General features: G+C 31.8%; 1 protein-coding gene and 1 long non-coding RNA gene across 3 annotated transcripts; both read right to left on the bottom strand.

Annotated features, from left to right (window-relative positions):
* Positions 1-126: 126 nt before the first annotated feature.
* On the bottom strand, positions 127-5,021 carry LOC136270839 (uncharacterized). 2 transcript variants are annotated; one of them, XM_066069638.1, is made up of 10 exons: positions 4,930-5,021; positions 4,640-4,706; positions 4,125-4,206; positions 3,926-3,970; positions 3,568-3,618; positions 3,262-3,321; positions 2,796-2,852; positions 1,858-1,926; positions 1,455-1,554; positions 127-227 (listed from the first exon to the last, which is right to left on the bottom strand). In XM_066069638.1, the coding sequence occupies exons 1-10, from the start codon at positions 5,001-5,003 to the stop codon at positions 146-148; spliced, it is 687 nt and encodes a 228-aa protein (XP_065925710.1). In that variant the 5' UTR covers positions 5,004-5,021; the 3' UTR covers positions 127-145. The 2 variants fall into 2 exon arrangements, with proteins under 2 accessions (XP_065925710.1, XP_065925709.1); XM_066069637.1 differs by lacking the exon at positions 127-227 and having other exon boundaries at positions 1,055-1,554.
* Positions 5,022-10,174: 5,153 nt separating this feature from the next.
* On the bottom strand, positions 10,175-17,327 carry LOC117685966 (uncharacterized). Its single transcript, XR_010708390.1, has 3 exons — positions 17,232-17,327; positions 15,053-15,163; positions 10,175-10,220 (listed from the first exon to the last, which is right to left on the bottom strand). It is a non-coding gene; the product is annotated as an uncharacterized lncRNA (long non-coding RNA).
* Positions 17,328-18,085: the final 758 nt, after the last annotated feature.

The following is an 18,085-nucleotide window of genomic DNA, read 5'->3' on the forward strand; positions in this document are numbered from 1 at the left end:
TAAAGATCTTTGTTTTGAATATGCAAATAACCGATTTCATGTTCTTGAATAGAACTGATGGTTGGCAACTGGGGGATTCTGCCTATGGACTGAAAAAGTACATGATGACCGCAAAACTGAACCCCTCGACTCCAGCCGAGGAAAATTACAATGAGGCCCATAGTAAAACACGGGTGGTCGTTGAAAGAGCCTTAGGTGTTTGCAAGTCTCGCTTCAGGTGATCATTTCTTAAAAAGAGAGAAAAACACATGACAAGATCGTGTTTAAACAATTGTGTATTCAACAACACCAACAAAAATAAATACATAACAAATACATACATGTATGTGTACTCTTTCCTAACGTGTATATAACAACCAAATGTAATAAATTCACATATTATAAAGAAATATATCACTTCTACATACAAGTATTTATATATTTGTTAATTGCATTACATGTTATGAATTGGATTTTAATGATTGATAATTAATTTTAGTTGGAATTTAATTTATTAATAACTATTTAATTCAACATTGCACATTGAAATGTTTAAAAAGTTCTTCTCTATAAATTAAACAGTAAATCAACGAGATTTTAGTAAATTACTAGTGAGTAAAGTCTTTACTAATTAAAATTAATTTTTATGTCATTAAGTAAAGTGGAGTTAAATCAGTAATATGTTTTTGCTACAGGTGCCTACATAAGTCAGGCGGCATGTTACTATTTTCCCCTGGCAAATGTGTGCAGATCATTACTGCAGTAATGAAACTTCACAACATGTGCCTTGAGATGAGGTTACCACAAGACCCTGATGTGGATGTTCAGATTCCTGACCAGGTTCTGCTCCCACCCAACCCAGCACGAGTTGACCAGACTGGACAAGCAGTCAGACTACGTCTAATACAGAGATTTGACAATTAAATACTTATTTGGTTGTAATGGCATTTAAAACAATTCATCGTGGTCAACTTTACATATTAATTATTCCTAAGCCTTCACAAACTTACTAAATTTGTAACTGACACTTTGCAAATACAATGTATATATAATCTATTTTTTGGGGGGGGGGGGTGGTTCTAATTAGAATTGTAATCTTTAACTTTATATACATGTACATATCTTACATTGAAGCCAGACAATATAGCCGAGTTTAATTTATCTAGATAATCAATATATTCGCGCTTCACAAAATTAATAACATACCCACCAAATTATATCCCTATGAACTTTTTAACATTGCTATTTATTACTTATACATGTATTAACATTTGAGAGAGTCTCTATAATTATAGCTATATTTTGTATGAAAACAATATCAATTGTTAGATGAATATTGATATACTATAGTAATCTCGTGATAAGTATCTTAATCTGTTAAATGTTTGTTAGAAGCAATGAGCCCTCTAATTATAGGAGACACTGATGGTGTTACAAAGTGGTCGGCTGTTGTTTCCACTCTCCACTGGACATACTGTTCCAAAAGCTCCAATTTTCTCTTTTCAATTTCTAAATTTTCTCTCATGATAGCCAATTTCTCCTCCTCTATTTCAATGTACCTCTGCTGATTCATACCTAAAAAGCATGTTTATAATTTAATACACAACAATGCATTTTTAGGTAGGTTAATACCTTTAAGAAATTGATTTATTGATATTTGTAACCCCCTCCCTTTAAAAAATAGCTATTACACTTCTTCTAATGTTCCTTTAGCCAGTCTTCCAGAATAATCAATTTACCCCTTTCTAAATTTACATGTAGTTCTATATTAAACTTTATGAGAACATTTAAGATTCTTTTAATCATGAATAGGCAAAACAGTATAGTTTGTTAAACAATATGAAATTAAAATGAAATTTTGTGATGTACTGTACTTACTGCTTTCTGGAGGGACTCTATTGACTTTCTTTCTGTTGTTACATGTAACACTACCTTCTGTGTAATGTTCTATAAATAGCATGCAATTTAAGAATTAGCATATGCATCAGATATGTGTTTTAGAATGTATATTAGTGTTAATGATTTCTGTATAAATTAAGATAATATTTAATAATTTGTATATCTGACCAAATGATTACAGCTAATTTGTAAATCTAGTTATTGACATTGTTATAAAGGAATTCCATATATATTGAGAGATGTGAATTAATTTGTTTGAATTTCAGATATGAAAGAATTGAGCAAAAAAAAAAAAAACAACACCAAAACTATACTCTATTAAAATATTTTTTAATGATATTTCTATTGGATTTTTTATTCATTAAGTTCATCATTTTATTCATATAAAGGTGAAATTTATTCCTACGCCAGAGTGTTCAACCAGACGCTCAGCTGTCTCCGTAAGTCTCTCTTGCTAGACGGAGAATAATGGAGGCAGCCGAGCGTCTGGTTGAACGAGACTAGATCGAATTGATCCAATTGCTTGGATCCATACGTGTGTTCAATTTTTAGAATAATTTCGATTACTGATACATAGTTTGATGGGATTAATTCAATATTTAAATATGATTCATATGGGGTACTTTTCTAGAAATTCTTCTCGAAATTTTCAAAGCCCGAAAATTCATATTATGAAAATGTGCGTAATTCAAATTAATACAGATTAGAAACTACTTGCCACGCAAAATTTTAAAATAAAAAATAATCGATAAAATCAACTCCGTCAGTACTTCAGTACTTTGATTTTACTGTCAACAACACTAATGAACAACCATCATAATCATGGACATGTTCTAGCATAAAAATATAAATGGAATTTGTTTATTATAATAATTAAGTTTTACCTTATACTTCAAATACCACTTAATTTTACTTACTACTGGTAAATGCAGTTGTTGGGGATACAAGTACTGCTGGCTGGCTATCCTCTTCATCTATAAGTATGAATGTGTTGGAATTAAGAACATATGAATATCAAACCAAATTGGTTTAACTTTTTTCAATACTGCATGTCATCTAAAAGAAGAAAAGCAAACAAAAAGTTGAATATTCAAGTTATATGGAATGAAACAGTTTATGCAATATTGTAAATTTAACTGATCCATTCCAGGTTTCAAAATTGTACAGATTGAGGTAAATAATTCCTTATAAATAAATTTGCTGCTATTTGAAATAGAAAAAAAGTCTATAATCAAATATTTTGAATAAAGAAAATTGATCAGATATTTTGATTTCAAATCAATCTGTATTCAAAGTATCAATTCATTATTTTTTACAAGGTTAATTATTATGCAACAGTACATATACTGCATGTCCAGTACATGATAAAGGAATTGTACTTACTTGAACATGAAGATCTACTGTTACTGGTACATGTAGATGTCTTCTGTGTTTGATAGAAACCTACATGGATAATTCAGAGATTTAGTACAATCAATCATTCTTTACAATACATTACTAATGAACAATCGCAGTGATGTCAGATGCAAAATAAAAGTGAGGGGGCTAGAATCATCAGAAATCTAGACAAGCAAAAAAAAAGTTTTTGTTTTGATTATGTCTAACAATGCAAAATAAAAAGTGGGGGGGGGGGGGGGGGGGCTAAAACAATGCCTATGAATTGGGCATTCCAGATCCAAAGAAACTTACTGAAGGATGATGGTGCCTCCATCCCCACCTCTGGTTCATTGTCCAGCTCTCCTGAAATGTTACATTCTGTCAGATTATCGTCGGAAACCCGGTAAGAGAAGCGAGACAGTCCGTTGGTTTCCGAAGATAATCAGATATAGGTACCTCAATAATTATCAATGTTTCTTTATACATAAATTAATTATGAAGATATTTTATATCCCTGGGAAAAAAGTTGTATAGGTTTGTACATAATCAAATATCTGAAAGCCTTTACCATGAAAATATTTTTAAATACATGTAAATTATTCAAGAATTCAAATCAAATACAAAATTTATTTAATTTGGAATAAGAGTCTTTTTTAAAATATATTTATACCATATCTTCTCTTTGATGATTCTTTCCCGCAGAGAGTACCGGTATCTGAAAAGGAGGATAAGATGGTTGAAAAATAATTGCTATGATAAAGAATCTCAGTATTAAGACCTTATGTTTCTTTTCAGATCTTGCATATCATTCGCTTAAAAAAATAATTACAAACTGTACGTAATACATGACTTTATCTATATTTGGTTACCTGTGGACAAACTGGCAGTGTCTAGCGAGTCGAATCCCCCCTCCACACCAGAAATAACATCATTAGATAGGACGGAAATGATCTAAAGATATTGTTTTAAAATTAATAAGTACTACATGCATTCATGTAGCTTTATAAAAAAAATTTTTGAGGTTTTACAGAAGTTACTATGACAAACTCCTTAGTTTAAAAAACCATAATTTGCCATAGATTTCAAGTCAATATATCAACTATATTCTATGTCCTTAAAATGAATTTATTGACATAATTTGATGTCAGATAGGATGTGAGGAACAAAAACACACCAATTATTTATCATATCAATTGTCACAAGAAAACATATCTCATTTCCAATGACAAAAATACAATAATGTACTCTTTTATTAAAAATATTCCAATTTTCACAATGGTGTCATTTGATAATGCTTCTTAAATTTCAAGGTATGTATAACAACATACTTACCTTGGTTATCAATTGATTAAATTACAGTTTATTTACATTGTAATTGCTGTACCTTTTGCTCCCAACACTTTAGTTCTGGAGGGGGTGGTCCACCACCTGTCTTTTTGAGGTCCAATTTTCTATTGAATTAATTTTAATCAAATTATCATTCATGCATTTATTTTTTGTTAAAATAGATCAAATCATCTCTCTTTTATTATACTCTGGTCTGATCCATTTTTAAACATTGGCGTACTACATATATATATGTAAGTGAACTAATTTTGACCCCCCCCCCCTCCTCATTTCATATCAAAATATTCAATAGCATGTTCATTGCTATAACTTCTATTTTTCTCTTACCTACTGGCCTCCTTCTTTTTAGTGTGGCTTTGGAGATCTTGCCATTTTTTCTTAACATCCTTCAAATTTCTCATACATGTTGAACTTGCGTTGATTCTATATTATCATAAATGGATATTTCAATACTGTGATACATTATATTTATCATATTTTTTAATTTATCATGATCACACCATGTCAATATAAACACTGTTATTATACAAGTAAATTTTAAATGTATACAGCCTCTTAAATGTGGTGTCTGATTTCATGATTATCAAACACAGAGAATATTATATATTTTTTGTAAATAGAAAAAACAGAACTTGAGTAAAATTAATCTTTTTAAATGTGTATACATATGAATATTTCATTATTTACGATGGATGACAAGTACATATAACGTTACCTCTCAGCAATTTCTTCCCAGACTCTCTGTTTTTTCTGGATGGTGAGCGATGGGCTGAATTTCCCTCGAATTACAGCCCATCGCTCGGGATCTGTAACGAGATCCACCAGTAAACTGACGGACGACTCGTTCCAGTTCGCTTTGCGATTTAAATTGTCCATTTCGTGGATCGTGTTGATCGTCTGTCAAAGTTTGTTTACGTCTGCTTCGTGTAGAAGACACCTCCGTTGACTGAAGAGTTCCGCAAAGTTGGACGTAACTCGCAAATCGTAAGTGCTACGTTTACGATATGTTTAGTGAAACGCTCGGATACGTGCACGTCCGGAAATCGTAAGTGTACTCGTACGTTTACGATCTACGAATTGTTAGTGAAACGGTCGCCAGCTCTACAAGCACATGCACTGTCGTCTAGGCGACGGCCTGAATACAGCTAGCGACTCTCCTATCGATCGGTTACCTGAGTCTCTTAATGCATCTAAATATAGACAGGGGCACAGTAATGAAACAAACAACAAAAATAAGGTCAAAGAGGTTTATCTATATGAAATGAAAATGTACATATGTATAAAAACATTTGGGAATTTTATGTGGAATTATTTTTGCACGCTACATGTATCAGTTAGTGCATTACAAGAAGCCCTTTCATAACCTCATAAACGTGCACACCCCCACTAAAAATGGACCGAACTGACAACAATTGTTTCTGCAAATACTGACTATAAATTACGAAAACATTAAATTGAATACTATAGAAGGATTCAAAATTAATTTCTTTACAACTTTGCTTCAATAATGCATTAGAAATGTTTATTCCTTTTTAAGTTATTGACAAGAAACTTTGGACGCCTCTAACTCCCTAATTAAAATGGCCAGCCCCTTTTTCGGTATACCGAATGAAAGGTCTGGGTAAGACCAAGAACTTTTAAAATACATGTTATAACAAATTTTTATCAGGTAGAAAACTTACACGGAAAATACGCGAATTTTTTTGATTTTTTTTCTTACCTTTGTTTCAACATCTATACCACCCCTTTTATTTGCATTTAAATAATAAATAAAATATATCTTGCACAAAGTCAATGTATTAGCTTCCAAACCAGCCCATCTTTGAGACTCTGCCAGTCATCGTTAAAGCTAAACCCCCCGGACAAAAGAAGTCGTTAATTTTTACTAAAAGGGGAATAACTCAAAAATGGATAGGGATTTTACTCAACTAAAATATGCAACGACAACATCACGCGGCATGTTATCAGTCCTGAAAATTTCAAAACAATCGGTGAACAAACGAGCGAGATATTAAGGATCAAAGTTGGCGTCTAGAAGAAAAAAAAAATAATAAGAAATTTTAAAAGTTTTCAGAATAATAGTAAGGTTTTCCGCTGAGAGCGGAAAACCTTAATTATAACTTATTGTAAAACCACTGGAAACATACTTTACAGTGAGCATCTGTCCATTAACGATAAATAAGACGGTAGAGTTTATATAAAAGATCGATCCTCATTCAAAGCGGAAAAAAATCTCGAAACAGTAGAAAAAGGGGGGGGGTGCATTTTTAAAAATCTTCTTCACAAGAACTACAGAGTCAAATTCAATGTAATCAAGCAAATTAAATAATCCCTATGGAAAGGAAGATTTAAATTGCAAAACGTATGGGCTAAGTCTGTTTCAAATCCTAGTTATGACGAAAATTATAATAAAGGAAAGACGTGTTTCAATCCGTTTATAGCTTCGGGTTCAGTATCCATGAGTCTTAGTAAAATGGGTAGGCAAAACCAGGCCGGGCCAAAACAAAAGATTGGCAGTTATCAATCTGCCAATATCCTTAAAATTTCAAGGATATTTTATGGAACAATATATTTGTGTTTGCTGTAAATATTGCTACAAAACAATGCGTATTTCGGAATCGACGATTGCCGATCTACCCCGGCTTTTATTTTGCTCCGGCCCGGCTTTGCTAACCCATTTTACCAAGACTCGTATTCCATACTTCTAAAACGAGGTTTCAAGCAGCGATGACAGATGATAAACGGGACGATCTAACAATGATGAATTTGTTTGTTGTGCAACAGTTTGCGTTCGAAGGGAATCTTTGAAACATGCAAAATACATTGATGCCGATTTAATGAAGTAAATTGAGGCTAAATATGGCAATGCGTTGACAGTTTTCACATATAACGGTGGTTTTAGCTTGTTTTGAATTTCATTTTTATTTATGCTTTGTAATCTGGGAACTGTCGCTTGTATTTTGTTACTGTTTACCTGCTCAAATTAAGCAAAATGTGATATATTAAAAGAACTAAAATACAATTCATTCCTTCGATAATTCGGTATGATCTTTTGCGCAATGGTAGATTAATGCAATATGTTTTGTTGAGATGATCAGCATTTTCTCGAGTTTATTCAGTCTAAATAGAGTTTAATATCGCTGACGGAAAATGTAGGTATATACTTATATCTGATTCATTTTGAAAAATAACTTGTGCTTTTTGGTTGTTCTAGTGCATGTTTCTTTTCTCTAATTGTTTACAATTTCCATTTACTAACCATATTTGAGTGCTTCGATTTATTAGCAATATACAGAGATTTGTTCACGACTCTATGTTTGCACTCACATCTGAGGCCATTCTTTTTCTTCATTTTAAATGCTGAGTAGGAAATACCAAGTTAAAAATCTTAAGCTGAATGTAATAAACTCATGTGAACAAAATATGACTCAAGCCTAGCAGAATTGTGAGCTCTATATCTTGCTTATAATTATACGATTGATGCTGAAATTGTGGTTGTTCATTAGAAATCCTTAATGAATTAGAGTATGATAAATACTTGTACAAAAAAATAAAGTGTGTTATGCTGTATATAATTTCTCTTTGGGGCCCCTCTTTTTACAATGAAATCTACATCAATGTTGATAGTTTTTCATATAATTAAGTATCAGTTAAAATACAGTATAAATTTCAGTATAATAAAGTAGCAAAGTGCGGTATAATAAAATGTTTTACAATTCGGTTCAAATGTTATTCTGTAGATGTCAAAAAATGTCAGTCAGTGTTTTTTTAATATCTTTACTTTTTAAAGTCAATTATGTAAATGTTCACATTTTGAAAATAAAACCCATTAACCCTTAAAATAAGTCACAGTGCATGGATATTCATCTATACAACTTCCAAGACGTATAACTTTTTAAAACACAAATTCGTGTGTATGAATGTCCCACTTGGCGTGTAAAGATAAATAAATTATATGGCATGTCTTAAGTATTGAACTGTGACGGCCAAAAAGGAATAATATTTTAGGGCGTAGACAACACAAACTTTGATTTTAAGAAGGAATTTAGCATAGCATTTTTACGCCTCTTTGAAAAAAGAAATGTTTGTTTTGTTTTGATTGGTGTGAGCGAGTGTGAAATTGGTTAAAATATGCAATGTATCTTATATGTTCATTTGTTAATAAAGGACTATGTGCGGTTTTATGCATTTTTTGCCCCTAAAATTTAAGTTTTATAAAGCGCTTTAAAAATAAGGGTGAAGATAGTTTAAATCATATTAAAAGAATGGTGCAAAAGGTTATCACCACAGTGACATTATAGTGTAGAAATGACGTCATGAAGATTGCCTAATGTTGATAAATTGATGTTTTGAGGCAAAATATGGGTGTTTTCCGATGATTTTTCGACTAGGAAACTGAGCGCAGGCTTGCTCAAGTACCATTTTTTAGAATAATGTGTATAATTATCTGAAGAAAAACATATGTTAAAATCGCACTTGAGCAGACCTGCGCTCTATACTTCCGAATGCAAAATATACAGCAAAAATTAGAATATTTTCATCCGTTTGCAAATTTGCGGGAATAAGGTCATAAAATTGACGTCATAGATAAATAGCCAATGAGCAATGGTGGTCAAAATCAAGACTACAGTGATAGGCGTCCACTGTTCACTGATTTATGAAGATTTGATTTTTATACGACACTATTTAAAAATTGGTTAAAATTAGGGACAGATATTAGACCATATCGCACATAGTCCTTTCATCAGATCAAAATATCTTAATTGTTTTGTAGAAAACGCTTGGCTCATCCACGTTACAATAGTATTATCACATTTTGTAAAAGTGTCATTGTTGAGAAGAAGGTGCAGAGTATTTATCATGTAGTTTTATGATGAAATTTAACCCCTTCATAGTCCCCAGTTTAATTTAGGGTCACAAATTTAATAATTTACAATTTTTACTTTACACAAAAGCATGAATATAAATATTTTTATTTATTGTGATGTACTTTTTGAGGAAATATTTTACAGGGTTTATTCAGAAAAGATTCTGAATGCTGTTTCTGCTATGTAGTCTTCCCTGGAGATAATTTGTACCACGTTGTGTTAAATTTGACAAAGTAGCAGTAAAGAAAAGGTAAAATATTAGGAAGGTTTTTTTTTCAGACGAACGGCAGGATTAGCGATACTATATCAGAGAAGCCTGGTCTTTATAGGGTTTGTTTGCATAAGAAAATTATTTGACTTTCTACTACCAAACCTTTTGAAATTGGTTCTGTTTTATCCCGTTGATATTTTTTAATAGATATTGACTCCTCCTCCTCCTCCTCCTCCTCCTCCTCCTCCTCCTCCTCCTCCTCCTCCTCCTCCTCCTCCTCCTCCTCCTCCTCCTCCTCCTCCTCCTCCCCTTCAAATTAAGCGAAAAAGATAAAATTTGAAAGACAGAGATGTATTTTCAATATTATTTCTGATATTTTTTTATCTTGACAATTTATCAAAAATATGGTTTTTTTTGTTTGAACTTTAGTAACTAATTGCCGATGTTTTATGCTGCAGATGATATATAAATAATAAGCCATATTGAACACATACTTTGTACATCTAATGTTTCTTTCTTCTTCTTTTCTTCTTCATTAACTTAAAATTAAATAGAAAAGATAAAAAGTAGAAGACAAATATGCATTTTTATTTAATTTCTTGTGATTTTTTTTTATTTACAGATTAAAACATTCTCTTGTGTTTGAACCTTCCCAACTAGTTCCCCGCAAAAGTCAATGTCTTTTTGCTGCATAAATTATATTATTAACAATACTAAGCCATAAAAGTACTGATATTCCCATTTTTACTGATAAACATAGACATCTACTGACAATGTACTGATATTACTGATAAACTTAGTAAAGTACTGACGTTTTTACTGACGCTACTGAGAAACTTAGAAAAGTACTGATAAACTTAGACAGTACTGAAACTTAGAGAAGAACTGACCCTTTTTACTGACGGTACTGAAAAACTTAAAGTACTGACAAGTACTGATAAGCATTGAATTCATTGTTCTTACTCCTGCTAGAGCTTAAAGCTAGTGGATTTGATTAAATAATGTATTTTGAATAATAATAAAGTATTAAATGATTATTACACTTATAAATAATGTCACGCTTCTACCATCGTTTTTAATAATTTTATTTAGACAATAGACAGTGGTAATAACTACAACAAAACAAAGACAAACGTAAGCACATATGACATGACAACGACATCAAATGTTTTCTTTTAAAGATAATAAAAATAGTCAAAATTTATAGGCTTAGAATAATCAGAATGTACAATTATGAATTTTCATTATTATTAAACTTACCAAAGTTAATTAACTTACTCCATTGTGGTCTAAAACATGAAAAATATTGACAGTTACTGATGTTTCTACTGTGTTTCCTCACGAACCGCACGAGACACACTGAGTTCCACAAATCATAACACACGGATATAAACAGAACATACACAAATTTAACAACACGGACAAAAACTGATAAATAAACAAAATAAGCCGTGTAACGGCACAAAAACATTTTCTTTGAAAGAAAATGTTAATTAAGGTTATAGTTTTCGTACAGTTTCTTCTTCTTTTTTTTTTCAACAAATGTAGTGCAGTCGAAACTATCCAACCGATTTACACAATTTGTTCACAGATGATAGGAATGGACCTGAATTTATCTAGTTTTTAATGTTTTTGCCGTCGTCACTTCCGATACCAATTTATTGCTGCTTTTGTAACTTTTTCGACCCATTTTGTGCACGCTTCATTTAAAAAACTATTAGAGATATGAATATGAAATTTTCAGGATAGGTAGACCATAGTCTGAAGATGTGCTTATTGTGTTTGTTTTACGCCATTGGCGCCGTTCTAAGAGCTTACTATGGATCGAAAATTGGGTACGAAATTTGTTCCCCTTTTTTGTACACACGATTTCTCAGAGATGGCTCAATATATTTTTTTGAAATTTTAAGGAGTAATAGAAAAAAATTATATCTTGAGTATTCATTTTTCATTTTTTCAAAGTTCATTTCCTGTTGTCCGTTTCCTGTCCCGCGACAAATAGCTTGTGATAATGAGATCTCAAAAATGATAAAGACTTGAGCATTCAGACTTTGTAGGATTATAGACCCATAGTTGTAGATGTCTTTAAGTTTTTTTTGTTTTGTTCGTCATAACTTCCAGTTGTCACCGAAACCACTTTAATTTATTTTTTTCTTTTGCAATGAATTTGTTTAATAAAGAATTGAAATATAAGTTATAATAATTACATGGGTCATGTATCCGAGGTTAAATGAAAACAAAAAAATCTACTTCCGGTGAGAAATCTCAAATATCTCAGAAAGCGTTTTTTTAATAAATGTTTTACCCACGAAATCTCAAAAAAGTGAATTGATAAATGCACGAAACTTATATAGATAATAGACATTCGATAGAAAATGCATTCAATCGCTTTCAATTTATCAACCGTCACTTCTGGTCCTCACCGGAAGGGTTAAAACAAACCAAACTGTTTGAAAATTTAACTTTTTCTTTTTACAGTTTAAGTAAAATTGATAAACAATAAAGTGAAAAGGTCTAATGTTTAAGAAAAATTAACTCTTTATTTTCACTGAGCATTTCCGTTTGTCCGTTTCCTGTCAAGAGACAAAAAAAACAATGACTCCACGAGATCTAAAAAACGGTGATGATTTGAACAACCAAACTCTGTGGGATGATAGATTTAAGTATGTATCCGTGTTTACATTATGTTGATTGAATCGTCGTCACGTCCGGTCGTCACCGAAGAGTTCAAACAATTCATGTTTTAACAAGTTTCACCGATTGTCTGTGGTGTTTCTTCTAGCTTGATAAAAAGTGATGTTCACTAATGTGATGATAACAAATGTATAAAAAACAGCTTTTATTTTCATTAATCAATTCCGTTCGCCCGTTTCTGGTCTCAAGACAAAAATCCTAGTTTCACCAGGATCTCAGATTTGGCAGAAAGTATCGATATTTCATCGTATCATATAAAACAAAAGCGGGCGAAAGACCTACTCGTTACTCGTAACGAGATCTAGTTTTATATGTTATTTTATAAGTGGAGGAGAATTTAAGCCAAGTTCTAAAATATACTGGTCCCGTTGAATTTACTATTACTGAATGAAATTCTATCTGCTCTTTTTTTATTGTATGTTATGTTTCCACATTAATTAGTTAAGCTACCTAGATACAGTGTATCATTTATATTTACTGATATTAATTTTGAAGCATTAACTGGGTCTGTTATATTTAATTTGTTTAATGTTGACAAAATTATGATAAGAAAAAGTGTCATAATTAAGAAAAATGTAATATGGGGCTTTATTTCGTACACATAAATTCGTGTTGTACAAATAGGAAGGGGTGGAATTATAGTTGGATGTTTGCAAATGACTAGGAATGCCGCGGGTTTTTTTTTATTTTCAGACGTAAAACATGTTTTAATTCAATGTTTTGCCATATGCAGATATTTACATTTGCAGATATGTGTTCTTATATGAACCTATAGAATTGCGAAAACGTTCAATTCTGTATGAACTTTTGCATAACGTCACAATGATCATAGCACGCGCTTATCGCTTGTCGCAAGGATAATTATAAACTTAAAATATCGGTAATTTTAACAGTTCTGAACGATATGTCTCTTTCAAACGTAAATATAAGTAATAAAAATCAATGTACAAAAAGTCACCAGGACATGAAATCGGTTGGTACGTGATCAAATCTACAAAGAGGCCGTTCGGGCTTTAAAGGATTTGATCACGTGATTTAACCAAATATTACATTAGTAATCATGTCATTTGATCACGTCATTTCACCTAAGATTACATTAGTAACATTAAATCCAATTCTAATTGTAGTTTTACAATATATATGCATGCTGGGTTTATTCCATAAGGGCAGTATTTCTAAACTTTTAATGTATACATGTAGATTTCTTTCTACATCTTCTTTGCAAAAAAAACAAAAAAACAGCAATCGTCAGTGCTCACAATAATTGTTTTAAGGTAGTATTTTGTAGGCAAAATTCTGAAAAGAATTCTGTACTGAAGCCACTGTACTGAGGTATCAGGACTTGTTTAAAACATTCTTTAAAGAACTCTTTAACTGAAACATTAATTTCCAGTTCCATGGATAATTCAGTGTTCCATTTCTGAATGGAGTTTGGTATAATATCTTTACTATGAATAAGATTGTACAAGATTTTCGAACATTTTCAAACAATAAAACATACTCAAAGTAAAATGAAATGTATGGATAGTGATCTTTTTTAACATCAGATCTTTTTACTGAGAAAAATAGCATACATGTTTTCAAACAAAATATCTGTAAAATGAAAAATATAAGAGAGCAGTTAAGTGTTAGTTCATATCAATGTGTCAAATGCTGTTCCGAATTTAAAACTCTTTCTTTTCATGTTTGAAATTCTTAGAACTGTTAAATCCAAATTTTTAAATTCTGTTTTCCTTACTTGAAAAACTGGGGGGAAAGTATTCAGGGGTGTTAAAACGATATATTGTATTATTGTTTAGCAGTACCAAGCATTCAGATCTTAGGACATGTGTGTATATTCAAGAACATATGTCTCTGTCACCTCATTGTTTCCAACCTTGCTACCGTGCACTAAAAATTGTCAAGAAGGGCTGTGTACAGTTGCCATTATATAATCGCTGACTGGCCATTCAGATCTTAGGAAGTGAGTGTATATATACATGTACACGTGTGTCTGTCACCTCATTGTTCCCAATCTCGCTACCGTGCACTGCAAGTTGTCAAAAAGGGCATTGTACAGTAGCAATTATATAACCGCTGACCGTGTAATTATAAGTCAACATTCTTTCCTTTGAAAACTTCAAATTCAATCAATCAGTTGTTAAATATGTGTTTTAGATTTTTTGATCAATTGGTCTGGTGTTAAATAAGACATTGATGGATAAAAGATTAAATTGACCACTCTAAGTTAATCAAAAAACATTATACATAATACAAACATATGCATTCATAAAAATTAATTAGGATTGCTTGTCAACTTATAAAATAAAAAAATAATTTACTAATAAGTTTAATAATTTTTTATTCTTTATTATCATTCACAATACATTATTTAATACAATTTCACACCTTTTAAGCTCTAGCAGGAGTACGAACAATGGTGTCAGTAGTTAGCTAAGTTTTTCAGCAACATCAATAAAACGTGTCAGTACTTCTCTGAGTTTATCAGTACTGTCTAAGTTTTTCAGTACTTTTTCAAGTTCCTCAGTACTGTCAGTAAAAACGTCAGAACTTTTCTAATTTCATCAGTAATGTTAATACATTTTGAGTAAATGTATCAGTTTTAATTATCAGTAAAAAATGGGAATGTCAGTACTTTTATGACTTAGTAGTGTAATATGCTATGTTGCACTAATACCTTGTTCAATCAAGACTGCATTATCACGTTTATCCGTTTGAATCAGTGGTAAAAGTTCAGAGGTTGTTTCTGTATGTTGTTCTTCGTCATCACTTTTCCGGAGTTGAATACCTAGATATTGAAGAATGCATAATAATTGCATTTACTAAATTTGTTTTTGTTTTCAGTACTCTATGCACTTATTTCATTGTTTACAATTTCATATATATTTATATCCTTAAGTGCTAAGTAAATTTTATTAATTTAATTTAACAACTGATAGGAGAAATTGTTCCGAAGGTTGCGGTTTAAATAGCCGACAAATAGCTGACAACCCCCCCCCCCCCCCCCCCCCCACTAAAAATTGTCAAGAAGGGCTGTGTACAGTAGCCATTATATAATCGCTGACTGGCCATTCAGATCTTAGGAAGTGAGTGTATATATACATGTACACGTGTGTCTGTCACTTCATTGTTCCCAATCTCGCTACCGTGCACTGCAAGTTGTCAAAAAGGGCTGTGTACAGTAGCAATTATATAACCGCTGACCGTGTAATTATAAGTCAACATTCTTTCCTTTGAAAACTTCAAATTCAATCAATCAGTTGTTAAATATGTGTTTTAGATTTTTTGATCAATTGGTCTGGTGTTAAATAAGACATTGATGGATAAAAGATTAAATTGACCACTCTAAGTTAATCAAAAAACATTATACATGATACAAACATATGCATTCATAAAAATTAATTAGGATTGCTTGTCAACTTATTGAGAATTGCGAAATCGATTTCTGGGTAAACTATTTGTAACTTTTAATTCAAAATCAATGCAAACTCTCTCTCTCTCTCTCTCTCTCTCTCTCTCTCTCTCTCTCTTTCTCTCTCTCTCTCTCTCTCTCTCTCTCTCTCTCTCTCTCTCTCCCTCTCTCTCTTTCTCATGCTTTATTAAAAAAAGAAAACTAATGGTAATCATCGATTGCAGTTTACATGATTAAGATATAATACGTTAGTATCTTATCTAATTTACTTCACATTTTGACTTAATGTCAAAATAAAGGTGATCATTTCGATCGGTGTGTGATTATCTGCACGTGCTAATTATGTTATGTTACCTGGCTCCTTCACTTGTTTTTTTTTTTTTTTTTTTTTACAAAACACGCTAATTTTTTCAAATATTAATAATGATATATGTAAACGGTTTATCAGTATAAACAAGTCCAACTTGATTTGTGTCAATGTTGAGTCAGATGTTTAGATAAAATCTAATCTCCTCAAGCTTCAATGTAGATGGATAGGATTCAATTCTAGATTTATATTATTTCACAAAGACAAAATCACAGATAAACACCTTCTGCCTCTGTCATAAGCGCTTCGAGCTTACCGCAATCAGAAGTATACGGAAACACAGCGCCTTGATTTACTAGAATGTAAAATGCGTGAAATATTGTTTATGTTTTCCGGGTGTGTGGGGGGGGGGGGGGGGAGGGGGGGAGTTCTGAGCAATATCTAATATTTATGCAAATGTGAAAAATTGGATTTTTCCATGGAGGGTGCAAGGAGGGCAGGGGGGGGGGGTGGGTCAAGTTTCCCCGTAAATCCGCGGACGGGTAATACGGGAAGTCGAATGCTAATAGCTATGATTTGTTATGGGTGATCAAGTTTATTGATGTATAGCTCAATAGTGTCAATTTTTTTACTGACTTTTCGTTTCTAAATAATTATTAAACCTTATGCTAACAACATAAATATAATAAAATCTGTCAGTTTTTTGTTTTTTTAAATAAGGCTCAATTTCTACTTCACTTATAAAATTACATATAAAGTTGACATGTTCATTTAAGGAAAATGTTACTAATAAGTTTAATAATTTTTTATTCTTTATTATCATTCACAATACATTATTTAATACAATTTCACACCTTTTAAGCTCTAGCGGGAGTACGAACAATGGTGTCAGTACTTAGCTAAGTTTTTCAGCAACATCAATAAAACGTGTCAGTACTTCTCTGAGTTTATCAGTACTGTCTAAGTTTTTCAGTACTTTTTCAAGTTCCTCAGTACTGTCAGTAAAAACGTCAGAACTTTTCTAATTTCATCAGTAATGTTAATACATTTTGAGTAAATGTATCAGTTTATCAGTAAAAAATGGAATGTCAGTACTTTTATGACTTAGTAGTGTAATATGCTATGTTGCACTAATACCTTGTTCAATCAAGACTGCATTATCACGTTTATCCGTTTGAATCAGTGGTAAAAGTTCAGAGGTTGTTTCTGTATGTTGTTCTTCGTCATCACTTTCCGGAGTTGAATACCTAGATATTGAAGAATGCATAATAATTGCATTTACTAAATTTGTTTTTGTTTTCAGTACTCTATGCACTTATTTCATTGTTTACAATTTCATATATATTTATATCCTTAAGTGCTAAGTAAATTTTATTAATTTAATTTAACAACTGATAGGAGAAATTGTTCCGAAGGTTGCGGTTTAAATAGCCGACAAATAGCTGACAACCCCCCCCCCCCCACTAAAAATTGTCAAGAAGGGCTGTGTACAGTAGCCATTATATAATCGCTGACTGGCCATTCAGATCTTAGGAAGTGAGTGTATATATACATGTACACGTGTGTCTGTCACCTCATTGTTCCCAATCTCGCTACCGTGCACTGCAAGTTGTCAAAAAGGGCTGTGTACAGTAGCAATTATATAACCGCTGACCGTGTAATTATAAGTCAACATTCTTTCCTTTGAAAACTTCAAATTCAATCAATCAGTTGTTAAATATGTGTTTTAGATTTTTTGATCAATTGGTCTGGTGTTAAATAAGACATTGATGGATAAAAGATTAAATTGACCACTCTAAGTTAATCAAAAAACATTATACATAATACAAACATATGCATTCATAAAAATTAATTAGGATTGCTTGTCAACTTATTGAGAATTGCGAAATCGATTTCTGGGTAAACTATTTGTAACTTTTAATTCAAAATCAATGCAAACTCTCTCTCTCTCTCTCTCTCTCTCTCTCTCTCTCTTTCTCTCTCTCTCTCTC

This window comes from Magallana gigas, chromosome 8 (assembly GCF_963853765.1).
Source record: "Magallana gigas chromosome 8, xbMagGiga1.1, whole genome shotgun sequence".
Taxonomy (NCBI): domain Eukaryota; kingdom Metazoa; phylum Mollusca; class Bivalvia; order Ostreida; family Ostreidae; genus Magallana; species Magallana gigas.

Excerpts from the sequence above, each read along its gene's own strand:
- LOC136270839 (XM_066069637.1), bottom strand. The coding sequence starts at position 5,003 with ATGAGAAATTTGAAGGATGTTAAGAAAAAATGGCAAGATCTCCAAAGC. Across the intron at positions 3,619-3,925 it reads ATCATCAAAGAGAAGATATG|GAGAGCTGGACAATGAACCA; the intron begins GTATAAATATAT and ends GTAACATTTCAG. Across the intron at positions 2,853-3,261 it reads CAGTAGATCTTCATGTTCAA|ATGAAGAGGATAGCCAGCCA; the intron begins GTAAGTACAATT and ends TCATACTTATAG.